The sequence below is a fragment of the Apaloderma vittatum genome, unplaced genomic scaffold, assembly GCF_000703405.1.
Source record: "Apaloderma vittatum isolate BGI_N311 unplaced genomic scaffold, ASM70340v1 scaffold9465, whole genome shotgun sequence".
NCBI classification, from domain to species: Eukaryota; Metazoa; Chordata; class Aves; order Trogoniformes; family Trogonidae; genus Apaloderma; species Apaloderma vittatum.
In genome coordinates, this window is record NW_009715482.1 from 162,533 (window position 1) to 188,836 (window position 26,304).

Sequence of the window (26,304 nt, forward strand, 5' to 3'; positions counted from 1 at the left end):
TTTATGTTTTCAACATGTCTTCATTTAATTGAAAAGGTTCTTCATATTATTTTCAGACAACTGGAGGTAGTAGGCGTAATGACGTATCAACACTCTGACCTTTTAGCTTCTGGATTTCTATTAGTTCATCCACATTTTGCTTGTCCGTGTATATTATATTTTAGTTTGTATATGATTTTCCTCTATGGGCTGTCAGAACGAAGGCTGTTTTCCATACAAACGTCTTAATAAACTGGGAAGGAAGAAAATACGCTGTTGCATACTACCAGCAGTCATGTCAACTGTGTCTTGAGTATTGTAATCAGTGTGCACTGCTACTAGAAATCCACACTGAAATAATGTTTGATATTTGCATGTTCCTCAGTCAGATGGATAGTCTCAAGTCATACTCATCAATGCAGCAACAGCTTCTGATACTCGTGAAGTTGTTTAGAAATTATTTCAGTTATTTATCTAAAAACACGGTTCATTATGGTATCCGGTTGCCATCAGTTTTGTTATAAATGTCTTTCATGAATTTCTTCTACTGCCAGTGTCATCTTCTACTGGTGTAAAGTTCACCAGTGAATTAGGGCTATGAAGAGATGGGAAGCAATCATGGATAATTCCACGGAGGGTTTACAAGTGCAGGCTCCTCCCCTAGTAATCAGCTATTAATGTGATTTCTATCACTACACGTTAATAACTCAAGCAGCTGGCTACCTGCTGATTCTTTGGGAAATAATTCCATAGCTGACAGGCTTTGCTGAGAATTTTTTACCAAATGCACCACCATCTTTGCTCTTTTTTCAGTTTCTTCTGATTACTTATAGGTAGTCTGTCTGTCTAATATCCTTTTTGCTTATTTTCTATAGCTCTTTTTAGCTGATCCAGGCATATTTATTGCTTTTAGCTTAATTAATATATTGCCTTAAGGCCCTATTTAATCTTGTTTCTAATTTCTCCCCTTGATTTGTCCAGAACTTTCTGGAACACAAATACAAAGCATATAGTCTGTATTCTGGTTTGTACAATGAAAGAGTATTATTTTTGTGCTCTATGATTTGGTATCTTTATGAATATACCTCAAAATCATGTATAAAACTGAATGGGTTGAATATATGTCCGTGGCACTTCAATGTGAAACAAAAGGTAAACATGTCTACTTTTTGCCAGAGTGAAGGCAAAACAGTTGGTCAGAAAGAACCTTGCAAGAAATTACGATGGAGTACAATATAGATATTGAGATATCCCACAATAAACAGGTTGCTATCTCTGTCTACTTTACATTATATTCTAGTACAGATGTTACTAGCTTATTTAAACCAACATCAAGAAGTATTTTAATTTTCCTCTCACAAAAATACTGACCAAAGACCTTTAGAAGTGGTTGACATGTGTAAATCATTTATATTTCTAAGCCTGCTGGTTTAACACCCTTAAATTTTGCATTGCAGCATTTTTATTCCTTTCATTGTATTAGAAATCAGCAGTTTTGCAAATAAACCCCCTGTAGTTGGTGAGTCTGTTTTCTAAAAGAGGGTGCTGTGTAACATGAGTTAATAACATGTCAGTAACCTAAACTGGTTAATTCATCTTCATGTAAGTCATGCTAACTTTTTGACTTTTTAAAATTCTGATAGTTGTTACATACTTCTAGAAGAGCCTTGTGGAAACAGAATGCTCTTTTTGTTCTCTGTCGCTTTTGAAATAAACCTTGTTTTAGTATTATTTCGTGTGGATCCATATATGATAATATTAAAAATATTCAGCTGAGTAAAGAATCTGAGTATTCTTGCAGCTCAGCCTCAGACTGAAACTTAATAACGTGTATGGTTTTGTTTTGCCAGCTTATACAAATCTTTGTCTGAAGGAGTGAGTCTGAAGGACCAGCTAAGCTGTACTTTTGGTGCTTGTGAAGGTGGACTGCAGGGCAGGGAGGATGCTGTGACCCTTACTTATCGCCAGGTTGAAGATCTGGCAGCTCAGCTGCAGCAAGCTCGATCAGAGCAAAAGGACACAGAGCTGAAGCTCCAGAAAGCCTTGGAGGCTTCACAGGAGGCCAACGAAAAAGTTCAGAAGTAAGTCGCTTGCATTCTCTCAAGAAAAATTGCAGTTGAAATCCAACTGAAATATTTCTCCTGTTGTTTTGTCTGTAACTGAAATTGTGGCAGTAGTCGGAAAAGGTTCTTAAAAACAATTGCTTCTTTGTCAGCCGTTCGGGTCATTACCTACTGGGTGTGCATTACGCAAGCCTGTGTGCCTGTCGTTACTGTTATGGAAACGGCTTTCTACGTGTGTGAGGCACAGAGAAAGAGTCTCCATCTCCTATGAATGGTTTTCACTGTCTTTTTACCCCATGGCAATCCTATGGCAACAGAGTATTTGCCTTTATAATTGCATGGTAGAATATTAAGGTTCTCGTTTTTGGCCTGTTACGCATCTGGCAAGTTTCATGCCACCAGTAAGTGCTGAAGTTTAGGAGTGGCTTCAAAATCTCACTGAAACCAACAGGAAGTCTCTGAGTTGGTGAGCAGGGCTTGTGTTCTCTTTCCCATCACAAATTCCGTGTTAAAAGATTACTGAACTCCGAAACCTGAAGTTCATCTCTACTGAAGTCCTTATTGTCATGTTTGTTGTTATTAGTACATAAGTTTTTGAAAGTCTGATTGCAGGGACATAGGCAAACGCGTAGGCAGAGCCTCTTCACAGTCTGACACTACTCACCTCTGCATGACATTCATCAGCTGCAAAGTACTCCTCTCTCACCCTTCCAAGGTGGCCGATGCTGAACTGATGCAAATTTTCCCATCTGTCTATATTTGTCTGCAACTTTAATGTCTGCAGCATATTTCCAGAGTAGCCAGAAATTGCCTTATAATATACTGCAAGGACCTAACAAGAGTTCTTCATGTTTAAAAAAATATGTGCTGAACTCTACTATGAACAAATAAAGAAATTATATTTTCATATTTTTAATTTATTTGTAACTACATAAAATATAGTTGAGATATATATGCATATGAAAATACAGATTTTCAGTCATCTCTTTACAACTTCCAGTGATTGTCTGAGAATCATTCAAATCTTTATTCTGAACAATTAGATGTATTTGAAACTTCAGCAGATGCATGTTTGATAAAAATATACCTATGGAAAATAAGTAAAGCATGATAAAGAGTACATTGGCTACACCTTTCTGTGCACTGTTTTAAGTTGTTATTTCATTTAATTTTATTTATAAACATTTACTAACCATAGATATTTAAGTGAAGGTTGTTTTTTAGTTTTGTTTTGGTGGGGTTTTTTTAGTGAAACAGTCTTATTTACTCTTGTGTAACCAGGGAAGCTGGAGTAGAAGTGCAGCCACAACCTGAATAAAGTGATGGTGATGCACTGCTATAGTGAAAAGAATTTACACAATTTAATATGCTCAACTACTTGGGAAAATTTTGATCAGGTTAGTTTTCATTATTGCTAAGATCAGACCACTGAGCCTATAGCAAAATTAAACAATTGGGTGAAGTCTTTTGATGACAATAGCATGCCCTTTTTACCAAGAAACTGTGGAAATGCTCTGTGCGTCTTCCCAGCACCCAGAGTCATCCACCCCCATCTTATAATTCAACCTGCAAACAGATTAAGCAGCTGAGTTTGTGGAAAGTGTGTTTACTTTGAGCTAAGAACCCTTGTGTGACACTATAGAGATTCCTCTGACACCTCTGGGAGAGCTACACAGACAGTTCGTACTCATCAGCAGGGAAACCGGGCTGAGAATTCCCAATTTCTTTGTAACCTCAACCGCTTCATACAAATCAGTGTTTGGCAATTAGGCAGGAACTCATTTGTTAGCTTAGCTTTTTATTTTGAAGATATAGGATGTTCTACGTTTCAGAAGGGAACTGACAATTTATAAACCTGTCAACAGAAAAAGCTTCTTGGCATTAATTACGGTAGTATTAATTAGTAGCAGCATCTTAAAAGGATGCTTATTGTGATTTAAAATGTGACATAATGATTCGTAGCCTAAATAGGGTTCTAAAACATATGTTTTCTTGACTTCTTTTAAATGCTCAAGTAAATTTGAATTCTGACATACAAGGGATGTATGTTCAGCAGCTATATAAAGTGGTTTCTTGGCATTATTCAATAACATATCTGAATAACGTAGCAACAGCTAAAAATCAGGAGAGAAAATAATAATGAGCTTCATTAAGAAAGAACATAATTAGAATAATTAAAATACCATTGAAAAAGGACATAGTCTGTATCTTTACACCATGTAATTTACTAGTGTTCTCTGTGCCTTTGCTAATCAGTTCTCTGGCAACACTAAAGAATTTTTTAACATTTTTTAAAACTACAGTGTTTGCATTCAGCATCATATGCAGAGCTTGAAATGGAGATGTAATTTCTCCATGGCATTGCCATCACGTCAGCCATTTGTGTACCCACCTGCAATTGTTGCTTTCTAAATGCGAGATCCAAGTCAGAATAGTGGTCCCGTGTTTTCAGTCAGGACACAAAGCATCTAAAAAATTTCTGGATCTTATCCCACACAAAACAGCAGCTGTGAACCAGAAGGGGGATATGTTGGAATCTCCTTAGAGTGAACTGGGATATAGTAAAACTCTGTTTATACTGATGCTGGGTGAACATCTGACGTCGTCTCACTGCAGTGTGAGATATAAATGGTGACTGTGTACTCTTGCCTGGGAAGGTGATTTGTCATACTGGCAGGGTGGTGGGTTAAAACAGAAAGTGTTGGTGCTCAGAGAGTGACCACACAGATTTAGCAGCATTAGTTTGAATCTGTTTTGATTTTGAGACTTTAGCAAGGTGCACATTAGACTTTGAAGAGAGCACTATTCTAGATTATAAAGCAAATACACATTTTAAGTGTGTGGTGCAGGTAAATAAATACATGTACGTGTACCCTTAACAGTATGTATTTATTCAATAGGAAGTTATGGTGATCTGCATGATACTTAGTATTTTTGACCTATACTCTTTAAAATAGCTATAAGTATAATTTTCTATACTTAATTAGTGTTTCTAATTCGTGGTTACAAACAAAGAATTAGGAGAGCGACGGAGAATTCAGCGGGAGTGTTGACACAGGGCCCCAGCAAGTTTGTCCTGCCGGCGAAGCCAGGAGCCAGCTGCTGCAGCCCCAGCAGGGAAATGGGGCTGACCTGGAGAAGGTGGCTGGAAAAACCTCTGAATTAATTAATGCCTCTGCCAGCAGAGGAAGCAAGACATTTGAAAACTGTCCTTCCTGCTGGAACCTCTGGGATTGAGGAGTGGCTGCTGATGTCAGTGAGATCAGAGGAGGCTATAATGTAATACCAAATCAATATTAGCCAATTATCAGTAAAGGTTGAGGCCACTTTTGATGTGTTTTCTTCCAGGAAATGTTCTATTTTTCTGCAACTGCTTTGCAGCTGGAGTGAATTTTAATGCAATTTGTGTGTTGAGGGCTTCTATTTTTTCCTCACAATTTAATGATTCTAGCTCTGTAAAGGGTAGCTTTTCTGTGTGTGAGTGCAGTCACACTCACACAGCTGTGTAAGGTGGCAGCGGAGGGTACACATGTAGAATTTCTATGTAATCCTCTAAAAGCAAATACAAATCCACAAAGTAATAGTGCAGTGTTAAAATATACAGGTATGAAAATAAGCAGAGATGGTGAGAAACATGCTGCTTGTGCACTCTGTCAGGGTAGTTCTGGCTGTGAACAAAGCAAGTATAAAAGTAATGTGAAACAGAAATTATTACTTCATTTGTCCTTAACTATTTATTAAAGAGACCTTTTCTTTGGATTTTTTTTTTCTTTTAAGGAGCAAGTCAGGAGAGTTACAGATTTGGATGAAATATTTCATTGTATTGAATACATAGGAAAATTAAGTGATCTTCTGAATAAGAATATAGTTTTATCAAAGGAAATTACTGTCTCTCATAAAAGAAGTACTACCCTTAGTAACATTTTACCTCTTCAGATATGATTTTTCTTGGCTGCCTAACTTTCATTGTTGCTGGAACACACTCTTTTTTTGAGTAGTCCTGGATTTCCCTCAGAAACATGCTTCAGAAACATACTTCAGAACATGCTTTCTCTGCTTTTGTAGCTGCTCACTTTGTTTCTTAGCTAATGCTGATAAATAAGTTGATCAATGACAAAACAATACCAAACAATTCTTACCAGCATTCGACACAGTGAATAGAATACAAAAAAATGGAAAGAAATAAGAAGCAAGCGTCTATTAAGCGGTTAGACCCCCCTCTTCTGCAAGTAAAACTAATCTGCCTTCCGAGTCCGGGAGCTGTGAGTCCAAGACGTTCTCCGGTGCTGACTGGAGGGTCTAATCTTTCCCAGAATGATCTGAGCAGTGCGATTCAAGAAGAATGAATATTTGAATAATCACACCACAATGTGAGGTGACCCTCCGACAGGGGACTGACCAGATACACATATGGATTTTGGGAGGACGCTCTGATGCTCTTTTTTAACACAGCTGTGAGAAGAATGTGGCTAAGACCCAGTAGTCTTTCTGGAGTATAGCTGGCAAAGGAAACCATGAGGAGAGGAGAATTTAACACATGGGTGTAAGAGAGTCCGCTTCATTGATGCGATCTGAGGGGAATGTCTAATGACTGGAAGAATCAAACTTGGCAATGAAAACACAAAGCTCTTTTCATCAATTCAAACGCAGGCTCTAAAGCTGCAGATGGTTACCTCCAGCCTTGCCTATTCAGCGCGGGGTTGTATAAAATGGCACTTTGGTGAATACTAATAGATCAAAACAAAGATTTAATAACGTAAAGATGTGGTGTTCATTTTTAAATGAGGATACAGGTCAGTGTCTCAGAAAAGAGTGAAATAAGTATCTTTATGTATGGGTCTAAAGTCTCTGGAGATTTTTAACTGCAAACATGGTATCTTTAGTGCGCAGATTCTATTCTGTACAACCCAGCTATGCAGGGAGCAGGCTAAAAGCAAGATTTCTGAATTATTATACTGAGCCTCTATGCAAACATGCAAATGTTGTTAACTAGTTATCTCCCTTTTAAAATCATACCTACATATATTTAGTTGAAGTATACATTGTAGCTTGTATGCATTCAGTCACTCCTTGTGGATAAGAATGGACCTAGTTAATTAGAAATTGCAGGCAGAAGCACAGCACAAAAGAAACAAGTTGTACATTCACTGGGACTAAAAGCTATTTGTTTTGTAGGAACCACCAAATATAAGAGAACTAGGTTGGCTTCATTTTAAATTTTAGAGATACATTTCTTTAATTTTCATCATTCAAAACAATAAATACTACTTGATTTCTTACTTTATTAAGATGTTACATTTAGATGTTCAGACTTCCCTATTAAAACTAGGCTGCTTTTTTTTACTTGCAAAACTCTATTCTGGCGACTGTCAGATCAACACGTTAACTACTGGAGGCAAGAAATACAGCTTCATATATATTAATAGTTTCACTGATTTGTGTCAGTAAATAATTTAGAAGACGTCAAAAGTGACTTTGCTCTTAATGAAAACCACTGTGCTGCCTGCTGCTGTGAAGTTCTGCTGGGACTGAATAGTTAGTAATCTTTTTATATCATATGGGGAATAATTTAATCGGTGCTGACATTTTGAAATGTAAAGTAAGTTTTGGTGACTTACTGAAGAATGTAGATGTAGAGCTAGTTCCTTAGTTAGAGCAGATTGGCTTAGCTTTGTCGCACTGAGTTGCAATCATTTGTCCCAGCAAAGGACAAATCAAACCTGTGGTTTACTGAGAAACAGATGCTGGTGGGTGCATTCAAAAGACGAGTGAGCAAGGGCAAAGTGCTAAGAATCTTTTACTTGCTGGAGCAAGCCACGGAAGTCAATGGTTGTGAGAGTTTGTATGGGAGGAGATGAGCCACTGAGGAAGATGACTCTTGTAGCGGTCTGAAATACCAGTGAAGATTAGCAATAGTTCTGGACTTTCAGAACTGGATCCAAAGTTATTAAAGGAGATTCAACATGGAAAAAGCTGCTTGATGAGGACTGATGTGTTGGCTTCCTCATGCAATGATTAAAAGCAGATTATAAGCTCGATGGGGCCCATAAGAGATACACAATCTCCACAGGAGGGGTTTATGGTGTTTAGGAAACCCACACTAGCCAGATGGAAGATCCCCAGACACGCAAAACTACCACATACCCCAAAGAATTCTTCAGAGTACAGCAGAGCTGATGCAAAATTTCTTTGGCATGCGAGACCTGAACAGGAACATGAGAAAGTCTGAAACACAAATTCTAGTAACAATCACATCATATCATATACAAAATACTGCCATGAACTTGAGTAGCAAGAACAGGCAGTGTGAATTTATTGGATTTAGGGGCAATAAGCTTGGAAGTAGTCTGCTTTAGGAATTCAGTGAGGAATTAAGACTAATTGAAATGTGTGAAGAAAGTCATGTGTGATCTAACTGAAATCAGTACATAGTAAGGTCAGAATTTATCTAAGTACTTGGAATTCTGCATTAACGCCAGTGACTCCTCTCAGAGAAATTCCCCTCAGACAGCACTAATATGCATGGTGAAATGATGAATTAAAAGTCTTGTAGAGATACCTGTTTGTTGTAATAAAAGAATTGAGTAAGCCAGCGAGGTTATGTGCAGCCTCAGAGAAATTCAACATATAGAATTAAATCAATTTTCTGGATCTGGAGGAAATAAGATATTGAACTAGTATTCAAATCTAAGGTGAGCTGAACAAATTCAGTCACTGGTGGCATATTCTCTGAACTGTTGTAGGTATACTGTATTTCTGTATCACTAGCTAGATCTTGTTTCCCTTGGTAAGGCTAACGTATTATTCATGCTGTACAAAAAGAAATATATAGCTTTTGCAAAGCTATAATGAAATGTATATTCTGCATTGGATTATGTTATCTTTACTGGATGACGCTTCACTGACCAATTTTTGAATTACATGCTCCATGTTGCTAGTTCAAGTAAAAGTTGCAGGCTTGGATGGAGTGCCTGATAACTTAGTACCAGTAATACTTATCATTTCCCAGCCCAAAGGAGAGGGGACTTGCATTAGCATAAGCAGAAAACTTCTGACTGAAAAAGATACAAAACAATCAATTGTTTGTCTTTTCTGCTTGGGTTCCCTGAAGACTCAAATGGAGAAACGTGCTGAGCCAGAGTGATACACACTGGTTGCACTGAGATCCATGCAGAGCAGCATCACCTCAGGCATTTTCTTTCAAGAGCTTCCTTGGCATCTGTGCCCTCCTCCCCAGTTTTCTACGTGCTTGTTTGGGAGCAGGAGTACTCTTCTGGGATGTGATAGAATGGAGCTGAGTTTACTCCTCCATCTGAGGAGATCCTGATTCAGATCTCCTGTATCTCAGAGGGATGTTTTAGCTATGCAGATTTGGTCTGGATGCTCTCTATTCCTTGCCCTGAAGTAGTACCAGACAGCAGAAAATGACGCTTCCTGGGATCAGAGAGCAGTGAGGAGGCTACTCACCTCTCAGAAGCAAGACATGGTTCTGACATTCCATTAGGGCCTTTTCTCAGTTTTATCCAATGCCTCTTGAACATAAATACAGAGCCAGCATTAGAACACTCATCTCCCATTTTCCAGGTGAGCATCCTCCATCACCACCCACAGAATGACACCTTCAGGTCTAATAACACTTGCAGATGTTTCTTCTATAGAAATTCATAGCTTCAGAAAGAGAAGTAGAGAAGACTCTTCAGCCCTGGAGGGTACTGCTCTCCTGACAAGTGGCAGATGTGGGTTATAACCAAGTTTTCTGTAGCTTGGCTGAACACTCTAGCTGATAGCATGATTATTTTTATATTTGTTTTATAAAGGAGTGGTAGCACTGCTCTTGTATTTGTCACCTTAAAAGAATCAAGTGGCGTCACATTGGCTTTAGAGACAGACAGCTTGAGGACCTCTGGAAAGCTTGGAGCAAGGCACTTAAAGCAAAGGGCTGGGACTTAAAAAGAAAAAGAAAACCCCTTATTTGGCTAGTTTAGGAGCACCATTCTCCTTAAACTAGTTATTGCAAATCCCATCCCAAGGTGCTGGCTGGAGGAGGAACATGCTGGTCAAGAGTACATGTGGAGCTGCAGATCCTGTTCTCAGCACCACAGTCCTGACAGATTTGGTGATGTTCAGAATTACTGCAGCTAAGACCCTTTATAGTACTAATGGTTCATAATATCTTTCGACATCTCTTTTTCATCTGAAAACTGCCCCTAACAGAGCAGTTTGTAATATCAGTACGAAAGTCTCCTACAGTTATAATGTGTACAGTATACAGTTATAATTGCCAGAGCAGATTATGGGATATCCTTCTAGTGGATATTTTGGGTGTCATAGTGAGGCTTTTAACATCTGAGAGTTTATGATCAACGCTAGGATTCTGTTCAGTGGTGTACCTAGCAGAATGAAGACCAAAATCGCAACCAAAGGGAATGACAGATAAGACATTCCTGCATTCTTTGCACTCCATTGGCTGCAGGGAGTTTTGGATGGATGAGGAATGCAAAACCGAGCATACAGTCTAAGTCAAGTATTTATTTTCTTTGTGTAGCTATGGTTTACATTTACTTAACCTCTGTAAATTGTGGATTGCGGTGCAGATATTGTTTTCTTAAAGTATGGGTAGTTACAATATAAACACAAATATTTATCATCATTTGAATATTTATCATCTCAGCCTTTCACAAAAATATAAGCAGTGCTGAAACTTTGTTCTCTCAAACACTAAAATGTATTCTATGAAAGTCAAATGTTTTCAGAGTCAACATAATCACAGCATCTCAGTTTTTGACCTGCGTGTTCATTTACAGTTTGCTTATAGCTGCTTCACAGAGATGGAAGTTTGTAGATTACAACATGGTTTTATTGATTTATCAGTAGCAAAATACACTAAGTATACTCAGTAAACTGGATCGGCTAGCTCTTGGGCTTGTATTGTATAATATCAGCTTGTTGTGGAATACTTCAGAACAAAATCAGAATGTTGGCATAGTTAACATCAATGGTGTAAAACAGACTTGCAAAGACTAATATTTAGTAAGACCAATAACACAAACAAATTAGATTTTGAAGTTGTTTGCCCAATAGGAAGAAGCATGCTGACACAGTATTTGTAAGATTATAGTTAACCATTCCATGACAAATTATTAAATAACTTTGAACAGCAGATTGAGTGCTCCTTGAAGAACAGCAAGGAAACTTTTTCTCGGACTTGTTTTTTTTCCAAGATGATAAAACGAGTGTCACAGCAAATAATAATTTAGTTTAATATTTTATATCCAAATAAAATAAGTCCATAGCATTTACATTGCCGTTACTAAATAGTATTTGGTTTGTTTGCAAGAGTAATTTATTTGTGGCTTGGCTGAAGGAATAAAAATAAATTTGTGGTTCTTTCTGTTAATACCCATACTGTTTCTTAATATATGCAAAAGATTGAATACTGTAAATGTATGTGCAGAAGCTCAAAAAGAAAGCCCAGACTTTCTGAAGCTTCTGAATTACGTATAATCTTTTAGATAATTGCTGCAACAGTTCTTTACAGCAACAAACAGAAATAACTGACTAGACCAGCAAGGTAGTTAATTTTAAGAAAATTTGAAATAATATAAATTTTTCCACTGCTCAAAGTTAAGTGTACCTTTAATGAAGTAGGGGCTAGTTCTCTGAGGAAAAAAAATATAGTTCGTTTTTCTGATATAACACTGAGTCATTAATTAATAGCCAAATTTTTACATAAGATTTTTATTTTTTTAACAAGATTTTGTAGAATGGAAGCATCTATTGTATTTATAAGTCTGAGGGCTAAAACCGGCTTTAACCTCAACATTGCCACTGCTGTTTTACTGGCAACTTGCTCAGCTTTCATGTTCTACATTTTTAGTGTATATGCTACATAAAGACATAGATCTAAATACTGGGTTGGTGGAAACCATAAACTTTTATGACCAAATTTTATCATGTCAGCTTCAGATTATGGAATTTTTGCCCATAGAAAGTATCAGAATTCAGAATTGAATGGAAGACACTGCAAGTATTGGAGATGTGTATAATAAAATTACTATATTTAGCACTTTATTCCATTTCTATCACCTCAGTCTTTGATAAGAAGAGCATAAATTATTCAAAGGGTATAACAGATGCACATCTACCTCTGATAAAAGGGGTAGACAAATATCTGAGAAGTGGGTGTCAGGAGGAAGGTGCCAGTCTCTTTTCAGTGGTGCCCGGTAATAGGACAAGGAATAATGAATATAAGCTAGACCATAGGAAGTTCCACCTCAACATGAGGAGAAACTTCTTCACTGTGAGGGTGACAGAGCCCTGGCACAGGCTGCCCAGAGAGGGTGTGGAGTCTCCTCTGGAGACATTCAAAACCCACCTGGACGCATTCCTGTGCAATCTACTGTAGGTGATCCTGCTCTGGCAGGGTGGTTGGTCTAGTTGATCTTTTGAGGTCCCTTCCAACCCCTGACATTCTGTGATTCTGTGATATGTAAGTAGTGAACTCAACACAAAAGACATTTCACAGATCCCCGATTTTGAACACTGAGAAGGTATTTATGCTTTTGAAGAATTTAGTGACTCAATGTAAAGCCAAATTTTTATGCTTGCAGCAGCAGCAATTAAAAAGGTTTTCTTCTACAGACAGTCCCATTCGTGTGACCCCCAGGCAGAATTGCCACCAAGGCCTGAGCCTGTAAGCTCACCATTTCAGAAGAACTACAGCTGTCCTTAAAATGAGCTGAAGGTCCACTGTTTCTCTCCTGAGTCACCCTTGCTCATAAATTTGCTCACCTCCCAGGAATAGGAGGAGAAGCAGGAACATGGAGCAAAATACACCCAGAACACCAGTGAAAAAACTCTCATGTGAATTGTCTTGCTAGAATCACAGAATCACAGAATGTTAGGGGTTGGAAGGGACCTCTGAAGATCATCTAGTCCAACCTTCATCCCAGCATACCTAACCACTACACCATAGCCTCAAGTGCTAGATCTACCTTTTTTTTAAACACCTCCAGGGTTGGTGACTCCACCACCTCGCTGGGCAGCCTGTTCCAGTGCCTCACCACTCGTTCAGTAAAGAACTTCCTCCGAATATCCAATCTAAACTTACCCTGATGCAACTTGAGGCCATTTCCCCTTGTCCTGTCATTAGTAATTAGAGAGAAGAGACCAGCACCAGCCTGACTACAGCCTCCTTTTAGGTAGTTGTAGAGGGCAATAAGGTCTCCTCTCAGCCTCCTCTTTTCCAGACTAAACAAACCCAGTTCCCTCAGCCGCTCTTCACAGGGCATGTTTTCCAGACCTCTCACAAGCCTTGTTGCCCTTCTCTGCACCCGCTCCAGCACCTCGATGTCCTTCTTGTACTGTGGTGACCAAAACTGGACACAGTACTCGAGGTGAGGTCTCACGAGTGCCGAGTACAGGGGCATGATCACCTCCCTAGAATGGTGCAGAAGACATTTGGAGACAGTCTGTCTGCCAGCTACCAGAGAGAGGTTACTGAAACTTAGAAGTGGGAAGGCTTGTTTCTACCCTAATGACCTTAAATGACTGATAAAGATGTAATGTAAAAAGCCAGTGAAGTATTTTAAGGAGCACTACTGTGTAAAAGACACTTTGGTCTGTGATGCTAAGTCTCAACTAGTATTTTATAACCCCTTTTTTTGTGTGTAAGTGAGCAGTTAGGCATCTTCTCTGGTTTTATTCTTTCACAGGGGACCCAGTCACAACATCGCCATGATAGACAAGCTTTATGCTGATGACATCTGTCTATAATATATTGCAAACGTTAAGGGAAGGATAGGATGTTTCTTCCGTGGAATTTTTATTTGTCCGCGACTGAGGGAAAATGGCTTTTATTTTTTCCAGACTTTTCAGAAGTATGACTTAGTGTGTAAGTCGCCCTGAAACCAGGAGAAGTCTATGGGCACCACTGGGTTACACCAGAAGGGTGTGAAGTCCGCGTACTGAGGGACTTTAACTGAATGCTCTACTCTTACATCCAAACCCATTTCTAGATCTCTCAGTGATGTAGAAGTCACTCCAGGAAGGCAAACCAATTAAAATATATCAAACCTATGTAAAAATGACTAATTACTGTAAAGTGGAGGGATTTGATGATGGTTCCTCGGAAGGAATTTTCCACAAGCTCCAGATTACACTTGGTCACAAGGGTGGAAGAGAGGTGGATCACAACTGAGAGCTGCCATCAGGTCTGAATCAAGTTTTGTGAAATATTTGTGGAATTAAGAAAAAAGCTCACACTGTGTTTATTTTTTATAGTATCAAGAGAAGTCTGCCAAAGTTGTGCTTTGATGGAGTGTGCTTGGGAAACAGCCTGAGTAGTACATCAGTATTTGCAATTTTTCAAACTCATTGTAAACAAGACTTGACCAGAACATGCCCAAAAGAGATGAGACTGGTTTGGAGTAGGCAGCTGAGAGGTTCAGACCTGGACTTACAAGGAAGACTTGTTTGAAACATGCTAAAAGGTATAAGTTGGTGGTTTCAGACTGACACTTCTGAAGTTTAGAGTCTCTTGGTAACCTCGTTCTCTACAGATCTGTGAATGTATATCAATCTGCTGGTTCTGCATCCTCAATATTTTTCTCATGAGGAATCCCATCTATCTGTTTGTTTCCAGCAGGTTTGAAATACTGTTGGGTTTAGATAATCAATTTTCAACACTATTTTAAAGTATTCCTGAAGAGGGATTTAGAACAAATGAAAATCCTCTAAAAAGTATGTCCTTTTTCCATCTCCTGAAATACATCTCTGCTGGATACAGAATAAAAAAACTGACTAGTTGTTACCAGTTGAGGTGGTTCAGAGCATGGATTGAGAAGCTGAGAGAGAAGGGTTCTGTATCCAGCAACTTTAGGCTTTAATTATGCAGGGTACTTTTTTGTGTGTGTGTGCACATGAGGAATCCAGTTCGACTCAAGACTATTTATATATCAAATTGGGCTTTTTGTATATCAAATATGAGGCTTTTCAGTATTCTTGGTTGGTTGAACTTCAGCAAGTCGTTTCACTCCTCTGTGTGCTGTTTTGCTGTGTAATTCACATAATGTAAAATAGACCTGATGTCTGCCTTTTAAACACTTTACTTAAAAGTTCTGACCATTCCTCCATGTTGTGAGCATTCAAAGCAAAGAGTATTTGCTTTTCCAAAATTGCACTGATCTCAAGAGGCAGGTGGGAACCAACTCAGAGACAGAATAATCTTGACTGTGATTCGTGGAGCTCTGATACCAAACATTATTACCAAGAGGCAGGACTCGTGTTCATCAGGAGCTGATAGGAGTAATAGTTTTCCCCTCTTCAGATGACTGAATACTATGGCAGAATACTTTCTATGGGAAAGATATCTTAGCACAAGGTAAAACTTCTAGCTTTTCCTAAATAGTGACAGAGGCTTCCAGGAAGCATTTGGCAAGAAAATCCAGGAAACCGTTGCCTTTTCATATCAGCACAGACGTTATGGAAATGCTGTCACTGTAAGGAGTAGGCTTTGATGTCGAGATTTCTCCTAAGAAAGGGACCAGCTGTGACACCGAATGCACAGAAACAGCAATTTTCAGCGTTAAAAGTAATTCAAGCTTATGGAAAGAGGTATAGAAAAGGTTTTTCTTCCACAACAGAAGTAGTAAACTTTGCATGAAATTGACGTATAAACTGTTGGACTCAAGCTGTAGTAGTTACTTTAAATTCCATGATCTGATTAAATAATCTGATGAGTGTCATTTGGTCTTAAGTATGCCAGTATATCCTCTGTTTCAGTTAGTGTTATTTTTTAAATCTTTAGTATTAGCCACATGTTCAGATATGAATGGCCCATCCAGTAGTAAGAGCCTGGTCTGTACGATAGGCATGTTGTAGATCTCAATATACTGAAATACAGATGAGGTTACAACATAGTTACTTCAAGATTTATTTTTCTTACTCATAAGCTTATTTTAGGCAATCAGTGTATGCTATCCTGAGAAAGCATTTTAAAGCAAAGGAGCGATACCTTTCACAAGGTGGCATTAAATCCAGCATAGATGCAAAGTCTTGATTTTGTATTGTGCTGCACTGTGTGGCAATCTGCATCAACGCAAAGAGGATGAAATGCTGTCAAAATAGACCAACTGTGTTTACCACTCACTTTTCCTGCTGCTAGTGATGGCACAAGGTGAATAGTAATGGTGAGCTAGCTCATAATCTTCCAAACAGAAGGTAGAAAGCAAACAATTTGACAAGATTAGTTATTGTGGACCACAGATAAAGGCTTAATATTTTAGCCAAGGCCTGTGTAAGCCAGGTTTATTTTGAAATATGTCTGCTGTCAGGAGCCCAACTGGCTGTATTTACTTCTAAGTTTAATCATATACAGAATTACTCTTTTGGGTTGAGAAGACGCTGAAAGGGATTTAATAGGAATGCTTGTTTTGTGACAGTGCTTTTCAGAGGCAGAATGGTTTGCCCTGCCAAATTTAAGGCCTGTAAGTTTAATGGAATATACTTTTTGGAGTGACATTACAAACAGTGTTGGGCAGGCAGGAATTGGCGGTGGTGCCTGGAGTGATTAGATTCAACGCTGTGGTCTACCACAGTTTAGAGCTCGCTGATGCTGCTAAATCAGTCTCTAAGACTTGTGTTTTAAGACCAGAAAGGACCATTAATACCAGTTAGTCCAGCCACCTGTCTAACACAGGGCACTGAATTCTACTCGGTCATTCCTGCATCAGGTTCAAAACCACTGCTGAACTCCAGCGTGTCATTTAGAAAGACTCCCAGTCTCTGATCCTGAATTTTGAGAGGCAACTTTGTTAAGCAGAGAGAGGCAGCCTGGTGCATCTGAACCACATATAGTCTTTACTACAATGATGATTTGTGAAAGAATTGTTACAGACTGTGTGTGACTATTAAATGCAACCGGCAATGTTTTTAGTGAGTTGGTCAAAAACTGTTATTGTTCCAAAGGCAGGCTTTTGAGATGGCAAACATAATACCTGAATTCAGGAGTAAGAATAATTAGATTCACTTAACTACCCAGCGGTAGGAGGTGATGCCTCTGTAGCGTGGTAGATAGGCCGCTCGGTGTGAGGTCATACCCTAACATTTCAGGCTTCGATCCAGTGCACATTTGAGCATTTTGTTCAATCAAAGCAGCCTCAACATTTGGAACTGAGAACAAGCCACCCCAGCACCCGGTGTCAGCACAGTGCTCAGCCACTGAGAGGGAAGCTGATGGGGTCCAGTTCCCCCTTATAGATAATAGACTTGAACCAGTTTCCTTCAGCCTCTGGAGTAAAGGATTCTGTTCAGGTGACTGGTTTCTAGGGCAGATTAGTATCACAGCAGCCTCTCTTCTCTGTGTCATTTGTTTCCTTGACTTTTACAGAAAACAACTGAAAATGAGTACTGCTCATTTAGCATTTCATTAAATAGATCCAAGAGGAAGACTGAAGGAGAGGGAAAGAAAAGGAGTTGGGTTTTTTTATTCTGAGGTGAAATTAAGTGAATTTGTTTGTATAACGACTCACCAAACAGTCATGCACCAATTTCTACTGCTAAAGTGCTTCTAATACCCAATGCATTTTAGTTACCTAATATATTTTCAAATGCTTGGTTTCTAAAAGGAATTAGTGTTAGCAAAACACATTCCACAAGAAGCCAGAAATCATGCAAGTAAGGCCATCTTCATAGTCTGAGCCTAATCTTATCTACTGGAAAGATAACCAAGGGTTATAGTTTAGGTTTATAAGCCTTTATATAGCATTTCAAAATCCAGGAGGGTTTTGGATTTATCACTTAACTCCTCTATCTGCAGGTAGAAGCTATTGTTTTTGGCTAGTCTATATATTGCTTTGCAGATTAGGACATAGGCTACTTGAAGGATTCCCTGTTCTTTCAGCTGGGTAGCCATTTTGGCTATTTCTGGGGCATATTGCCCTGGAAGATCGCTCTGTGACTGTATAATTTTGTCATATTCAGAACCTATAGATAAAGGCCACTGCTATCCTTTGGGGTGAGTTCCTTTGGCCAGACATGGAGCAGGAGCAGAGATGTACTGATCCATGTGGATTCATGTATTTGCAGAGCTTTTATTGATCCCAAGATGCAGTTCAGAGCTAGATTTCAGCAGAATATGTGAAAGAGGAGAGCAAGCCAAAAATGTGCATAAGAGTCAGCAGCAGAGAGGAGTAAGTAACATTTTTGCAGCTCTACGTCCAGCTTCAGGAACAAAATGCTCTGTCAGTAAGGATTTTAAGTCCGCTTTGTGGAGACTGATTCTAAAACCAGAGTGATTTATACTCAAGGGAGTAAAGCTCTGTAAGGTTTTGCTAAAACTCAAAGCAGATTGTCAAACAGTTCAGGAGCTGTGTAAGAACACTCCATACAACAACATACACTCCATACAGGCATTTTGTCCGGCGTATCCATAGGTGAGAGAGAGAACACAATTTTGAAATAACTGGAAAAGAAGTTGAGAATGGTTGAGAATTTGTCTTGGAGAAGACGCACCTAGCAATGTTCTTGTTTGGGTATCTCTTCTCTGAAGATGAGGACCTTCTTAAAGCATAGCAACACTTTTAAAAGTATGTATTCAAACTGGTAATATCATAGCAGCAAGCTTCTCAAGGAAATCTTCTTACTTCTGTACTAAAACCCAGATTCACCTGCTTAATTTCAGATTTGCATTGAGGAAGCATTAAGCCACTGCACTTCAAGATTCTTCAAAATGATGCATCTTTTGCTAACGTAAAAATAATGAAGGACCAGATATCCTTTTCCTAATTTGTGGTTTGATTTTTTTTTTGTTTTTCCATTTTATGGAAGCACTGAGATGAGCATTACAGTAGTAGGTAGTATAGGTATAATATATATCTAGGTGTCATCTTTGTGCTTTTCCTGGGTGCAAATTCCATCTATCGCAAAAAAACACAGGACTTTTTGTCTTAGGATATGTGCAAGTCAGGATAAATACAACCAAAGTTGTACCCAATGTTTGAATACATAGCTTCTTCCTATATTTTCTATGTAATTTTTTACGCATTTTTCATGCACACATACAGTAATCATTTGGAGATTGCTGAAGTGGCATTTGCTATTAGAATTCATTTGTTAAGAGACAGATTATTCTAGAATTAAGTACTAAGAAGTAGGGGAGATCACCTACTGAGATTCTCCAAAATCTTTAAGCAAGAGATTGAAATTTGTGAGATTGAGGAGTGAGACCTTAAGAGGCTTTGTTGAACGTTCCTAAAGGTGTCTGTCCTTGCACGTTTGGACCTTCAGCACTGCAGCAGAGTTGCCCACCATATCATTCTTCTGTCTGACCTGAAATATGAACCCAAATACTTCTTGAATTACTTGTTTGGTTGCTTCATGAGATGCAAATTCAGTGAGTGTCCATGCTTACATCTCAGAAGAAGATATTACACATTTGATTTATACTATGAGGACTGTTTCCTTCACAAGAAAAAGGACAGATGTCATTTGTCAAATCTGTGTCTTAGGATACAGTCAAACACAGTCAGTACTGCTTTCAGTTAAGTAAAATACGGTAAGATTATACTGGCATATATCATGATTGCACAAAGTAATAAAACTTGCTTTATTCAGGTCAGAGTCTTCCATATTTTGAATGAAACACTGCAAACACTGAGACTTTTATGGGGGTTCCCAGCACCAACCATTTGTCTGTTTAGATATTTAAGTTACCTTTAGTCTTGAGGTATAAGACTATTCCTTCAGTTTACCACAGATTAAAATGCTCTGCCTCCAAAAGGAGCTGCCTGCAGCATCCCACGGGGCTGGGTACAGAGCTTTTATCGACAAGGGGTGATTCTGCTACCCTCACCTCTTGCAGGTAGTACCTCACTGACACAAACACCCTTGTCAGCTGCCTTTTATTACTCACAAAGAATAATGCTGCTTAGTGTGAGTCGGGATGGCAGAGTTGGGCCCTTGGTGAACAAAGAGTCCAGGATTATCGTTCCGAAAAGCCCCCCGAGGCCTGTATCAAGAGTTATTAACCACTGATTCAGCCCATAGCATTATTTTGTAGGCTTAAGTGGGATTTCAGTGATATATTGGGTCTTGTGAGTGTAGGGGTGAATTTTGCCCTCTGTTATTTTATCTTATAAATAGCTGTTACAATTTCTCTCTTACATTATTGTTTAAATCTCTTTCAAAGGTATAGTTTCTTAATCCCCTGCTGCTTTTTTTTCTTCTTTCTTCTAATAAAGAATAAATAAATTTGCAAATCCACACATGACTGAAACAAAAGGCAAATAAGCCCTGCACGGTTTGTATTTGGTGTGGGATACCTCATTTTGATGATTTCAGTCATCATGCATTTGAAAAGCAGAAGCTATGATTGTTAAGCCTCATTATTTTCAATGAAGCCTGACAGTTTCAAGGTTAAACAGAAGACAGCTACTTTCATCCCAGTGGTATTTCTCTTCAAACATGGGCAGCTCTTCGCTAACTTGTTCTGCTCTGGTGTGCAGTGTCATTGCTTGGTCACAGAGTGGTGCACATCTAAGCCCAATGTGTAAGCCCAGTATGTAAGCAGTGACCTCCAACCTATGGCTACCCTAAAAAAACCTCAATTATTGAAGCAATATTGCTCCCACTTGTATAAACCGCATGGTATTTCTTTTCAACTGAAATAAGTCATGATCTCAGATTTTGCTATATTTCTGCTGTCTTCCAGAAACCAGTTTGTAGCCCAAACCTTTTGTTTGTCCAGTTTGAAACGTTTCTCCTGTGCTTTATGTCTCTGAAGCACATTAGAAAGGGTACTAGTGTGAGGGAGAAAGAGACCTCCAGTGACAAAGGGGCTGAGAAATCTGCAATGCTTCTGAACATACATGCTGTTAGAAGTGAGGGCTGATCTGTCATTGCTCTCTGAAAGTGCTCATCGACTAACAACTGGTTTAACGGGGAAACTTCTCAGTCAGAGAGGTTGAGGAAACTACGACCTATCAGTAACTGAGCTAAAACTCTTGGAACCCAGAAGACATTGTTTTATCCACTGTGAGAAAACTTTCGGGAGCAGATAACTTGTGAAAGCCCTGACTTTTATATTTGCGTGGACTGACTGCACTGGGTGGGTGCTGTCTCCATAAAGATGAAGTGCAGCAAACGTGTGTTACAAACACAGGAAAAAGACACTAGTTGGTTAAAAATGAAAAGCAGTTCTTAGAAAACTGAAGGGAGAGCAGTAGTTTTTCACCTGTACTTTCACTCCTTTAGAGTTCCTGTGGAACAGCTAGAACCAGCCTAACTTTCCACAGTCATTTCCTGGCATCTGATAATTACATTAGGGTGGTGAATTCTTAATCTCATTTCAGGAATTAAGTCACCTGGTGAGTACAATGAAAAGTGTAGCTTCATGGTGCTTTGTGGTTCCTGGAAAACAAGAATGTTTCAATACGTACCATGTGCGTTAGTCGTGACTTACAGCAATAAATCCAAGACACGTTAACTAGTTTTCCTGCACTGAAATTACTAATACATTTATGAGATAAAATGGATTTTGAAGTTTTGATAAGGCTGTGTTATTTTTATTTCCTGTATGCATTCCTCATATTGTATAATATATATGATTTTTTAAAAGCTATCTTTTCAGATAGGGAAAAACTGTCATCTTTGCAACAATGAATACAGCTTTTTGAACCTGAAACTCTTTTCATCCATTATGAGAGTTGTGTGTATAGTATGCTAGACATGATTCTGAAAGTGTTCTATTACACACAGTGTCTGCTTTTATATACTTAATTTGTGGGAGAGCTTTCTTTGAAGGATTCCCTGAAGTACATATATATTGAAGAAATAGCTTGAATGCATGGCTGCTGAAGATAAATGTGTGCAAATGAAAAACAATGAACAAATTTAGCCCTTTGCATTTGCCTACATACTTTAACAAAAGGAAAAAACAAATTAATCAAGTGAGATGCTGGACACGCTGATAGCTTGTGCCATAAAACTAAGCAAGGATTAGGCAGCTCTCTGTCCTACTTATTCAGACTGTTTTCTGTAGTTGTATCAATTGTACGTGCCACCTTCAAAGTATCATCATCTGTATCATCAGAAACTTGGGTTGTTGAGTATTTTGAAAAATGATTTTGGCATAAACCACATGGGCTTTTAGGCATAGATTTATAAACTAGACAATAAAAGAATCTGCTGGATAAGGGGCGGGGTATTTTTTTAAGGGGAAACAACAGCAAAGTGTTACATTTAACAAGAGCCACGTGCCACTCATATATTAAAAAGTGTAAGAATCAAATGTGATGCTTACACCGAAGCGTCTGTGTGCCACAGGATCGCTGCACAGTGTTTTGTGTTAATGCCTTACGGCGACTCACATACTACGTGTAGTACAAAAGAAAAGTGAGTCGATAATATATCACTGACTGCAAATGGGTTGGATTGTAGGTGAAAAAGTTTGCCGTAAGTTGTCTGCATTTTCCCTTAATGTCTGTCTTTTACAGTAGTGCTTTGTTTCTGAGCGTGACCACCACCAGGACAGCTTGGTTCAGTGCAAACACTGTCTCTTTCAGCCAGAACATTCCTAACGTTAGCTTCCTTTTTTTTCTCTCCTCTCCCTCTCCCCTGCCCCCTCCCAGGTTGGAAAGGCTGGTGGACGTCCTGAGGAAGAAGGTTGGAGCAGGGACCATTAGGACCGTGATCTGATTGAAAGCTCTAGTCTAAGGAAGCATTCACATCTGGTGACCAGGCTGCTTCATTCAGCACTGTGTAAACACTAAAGCCTTAACTTAGCAAACAGTTGTTAGAAGTGGGACACTCCAGCGACATTCCAAGCTGAGATAAAATCAAATCATAAATGTTTAACTACTTTGCTGCTGAGTTCTGTGATTTGTTGAAATGTTTCACTGCAAACACATATTTGTTTTTAAGCAGATGCATTGTGGCACTGTGAAAAATTATGTAGATGCTTATTTTAACAGTCTATCCTCTTGCTGTTACTAGACTATAGTCTGCTGTAAGGCACAGCTTGATCGTGTTTTCAGATACTGCAGGCTTCAGGTGCAAAATCCTGCAAAGCAGTTTCAAAATTTAAATGCCTCATGTTGTTTGTGAGACTGCAAACAGCCCCATGTTTGTATGTTAAATGTATTAATTGATAAATCAGATTCACATTCAAGAAATATCTCTGCCTAGTATATTGAAGATTTTTTCCTCCTTGCTCGTAGCCCATTGAATTGCAGCTTGTGGCTGTTCCTATATCTGTGGGAAGGATACATGTATAGCTTTATACAGTGGTTGGATAGCTGCTGCTAGTACATGGCATTTTCAGTGTACATTAAAAAAGCAATGTGCAGTTAGGTTTCAGCTTCATAAATTGTATCGTGAAAGCCTTGTGACATTGTACAGTATGTCAGACTGTGTGGAAGGTTTCCTGTATTGTTTTTAGTCACTCCTCTGTCCTGTGAGAGAAAATCTCTCAAAAATTCAGAAACCACCTTACACTGTCAAAATACACCTTTTCAGTGCAAGGTGGGTCCGCCCCCCTTCCTCCATCTTTCTTTCCTACAAGACTCTTTGCTTGCTACCTCTAGACCTCTGATTGCTTTGCAAGGCAGGAGTACCATCCATGCTTCATTGGAGGCCAGACTGGCAACCCTCTGCTTTGTGTACTTCTGAAGTGCCCTGGGACTGAACTCAAAGGATGAAGGACAGACACCTACAGGGAGGAGGAAAGCTTGGAATATGCAGACATTACAAACCTTACAGATACTAGAAGGTTGGAACTAGAGTTGTATTTGTGACCCAGACCTCTCCCTTATTTGGTATGTCTTCATCACTTGAACAAAGGTGAACAGAAGGGTCAGGTCAGCACTTGTATAAACCTGCTCAAGAAGGCAATTGTCACTGCTAACCAGCCCAAATTCAGTAGTGAATCTCAGGAGCACAGTGGGCTTTAAGCTACTCCTGGGACCAGCCAGCTCAGGCAGAGTGGGTGTAGCTCCTGAGGTTTTCACTTGCCTACTCTGCTTTGTGCTTAATGTTGTTATGCTGTCTTCCCTCTTAATGTTTGCTTGTACAGATGTCATGATAAGGCAGTCTGCTTGAAGAAAATGAAATTTTAATTTTCATAGGGGGAGGCATTTCAATGACTGTTTTTTCCTTTCAAGCACTTCCATATTAAACCTTCATCATCTGCAGACCTAAGGTTCTGCTAATTTCAGTTGACCAAACCTAACCCCTTGAAGGGAGATGAGTAGCATTCCTCCAAGCCAGATTTACTCAAGTTTCTTCTAGAAACTTCTGAAGTGCTCCCTTTTGACCTTTGGTTAATCCTGAGATAGCTGGTAAGTTTGGAATCCCTCCCCAACACCTATTTGGTGGGAAGAAAGTTTAATGCTTCCAGACGAGAGGACTATCATCCCTCAGCTCCCAGACCTTTCACCATCTCCGGTGTGCTGCTGTCCAGCACCTGGGTGACTCAACTCCCCTTCTTCCTGCTGTCATCACTGGGCTTTAGCGCACTAAGTGAAATATGAGATCTCCTGAGTTGGCAGTGCTGTTGAACATTTCTACTCTAAGCAAGTGGCGAGGAAAGAATAAAGATAAAAATGTAAGGACTACCCTACAGTGCTAGACCAAAGGTCCAACTAGTGCAGAGACTACTTTGACAATAACCAATAGAAGATGCCTAGGAAAGGCTTTAAAGTCAGACCAGCCCTAGTGACCTTTCTCCCAAGTGGTCTCCCAGCAATTTGTTATTTAGGGGCTTTCTGAGCCAGAAGTGCTGCCTTTCTATTTGCCACCGCGTTTTCATGACCTGTTTTTTTAATCCATTTAAACTTTTAGTATCTACTTGTTCCTATCATGGGGACTTATGCAGTTAATGATGCATTGAATGAAGAAACACTTCCTTTTCTTTGTTATGAACCAGCTTTATTAATTTGCTATCAGATAGTTTTTGTATTAGAGAACTGGTAAACAGTCACTCTCTGTTCATATTATTTCCATGTCCCTTGTGATTTTACATATTTGGCATCCTTCCCCTACCATCTCTTTTCCAGAGAGAACCCCGGTCTCTTGTAAAGAAGCTGTCTCGTGTTTTTAATTGGCCTTGTCATGTTAATGTATTTTTTCCAGTTCTGCAGTGTTTTTACTGACGTAAACCAGATTTGTGCCTGATACTCAAGATACAGACAAATTACTACTTTAACAGTTGTCATAATGATGTTGCCTGTTTTATTCCCTGTGCTATTTGTAATCGTTTTTAGCATCATGTTTGCTTTATGATAGATGATTTTTTGGAATTAGTATTTCCATAATAATAACAACAACTCTACATCTCCTTCCTCAGCTCAGACTTCATCGTAGGCTGTATGAAGACAGAACTGTTTTCTGAGTACATAACTTTTCATTTATGGGTACTGAATGTCATTTTAGCATGTGTTCCCTGGTGACCATGAGTTTCTGTTCCATGTCTTCTCACAGCTCATCTTTATGTCACGGTAACATAGTATCATCAGCATCTCCATGATGAATATAGTGATATGAAATACCACCGTCTCCAAATTAACCCCTTTTTCAAGATGATTTGTTAGTTAATTTGAACAACATGGGCTCTAGAACAAAGATCCCTGTAGGATAATAAAGTAACTTCACTATGAAAATGATACATTTATTCTTACTCATTGTTTTAGACTAACTTTGAACTATTTATTTTTTTTTGTGAAGATGTTCCCTCTTGCTCCTTGGCAGATTTTGTGAGGAAGCTTGTTAGCTACTTTGGAAATGTAAGTTTACTAAATCTGGGATTGTTTTCCATGCATGAGTGTGCAAGGTTCCTCCTTCTCCTATGAGTATTGAGAGCTTCTTGCCTTCCCCCAAGTCTTTCCACTTCTGAGCAAATAATTTTGTGAGTGCAGGCTTCATACAGCAAGACTATTTGACCTCCAGCCCCTTGTGACCACTGGCTTTGTTTGGGAAAGTAGGATCAGCCAGGCAAAAGCCATCTCTCGGCTTGAAGTCCAATACATCTGGTTGTGGGTAATGCTTGATTCAGTAAAACCAGGTAATAATTTTCTTCATAATTTTCATTTTGACACATTGTACCTAAGGTGAAAAAATATTTCCTGACTCTGTCTTGTGTGTTGTACCAAGTAGCCCAAAATTCAGACAGCTTGGTTAGGGATTTTTATCATCCTGTAGATAAATTACTTTAAATCATCATTAAATGAGGTGGTATTTTTTAAATTTAAAATTAAATAAGAGATGTTTG

General features: G+C 38.9%; 1 protein-coding gene across 1 annotated transcript in view; it reads left to right on the forward strand.

The window, feature by feature from the left end:
- Positions 1-23,192, forward strand: part of MIPOL1 (mirror-image polydactyly 1) — a 158,052-nt gene extending 134,860 nt beyond the window's left edge. Inside the window, exons 11-12 of the mRNA XM_009869167.1 lie at positions 1,830-2,060; positions 22,670-23,192. Coding sequence (XP_009867469.1) covers positions 1,830-2,060; positions 22,670-22,736 — 298 coding nt within the window. The 3' untranslated portion in view covers positions 22,737-23,192. The remainder of the gene's footprint in view (positions 1-1,829; positions 2,061-22,669) is intronic.
- Positions 23,193-26,304: the final 3,112 nt, after the last annotated feature.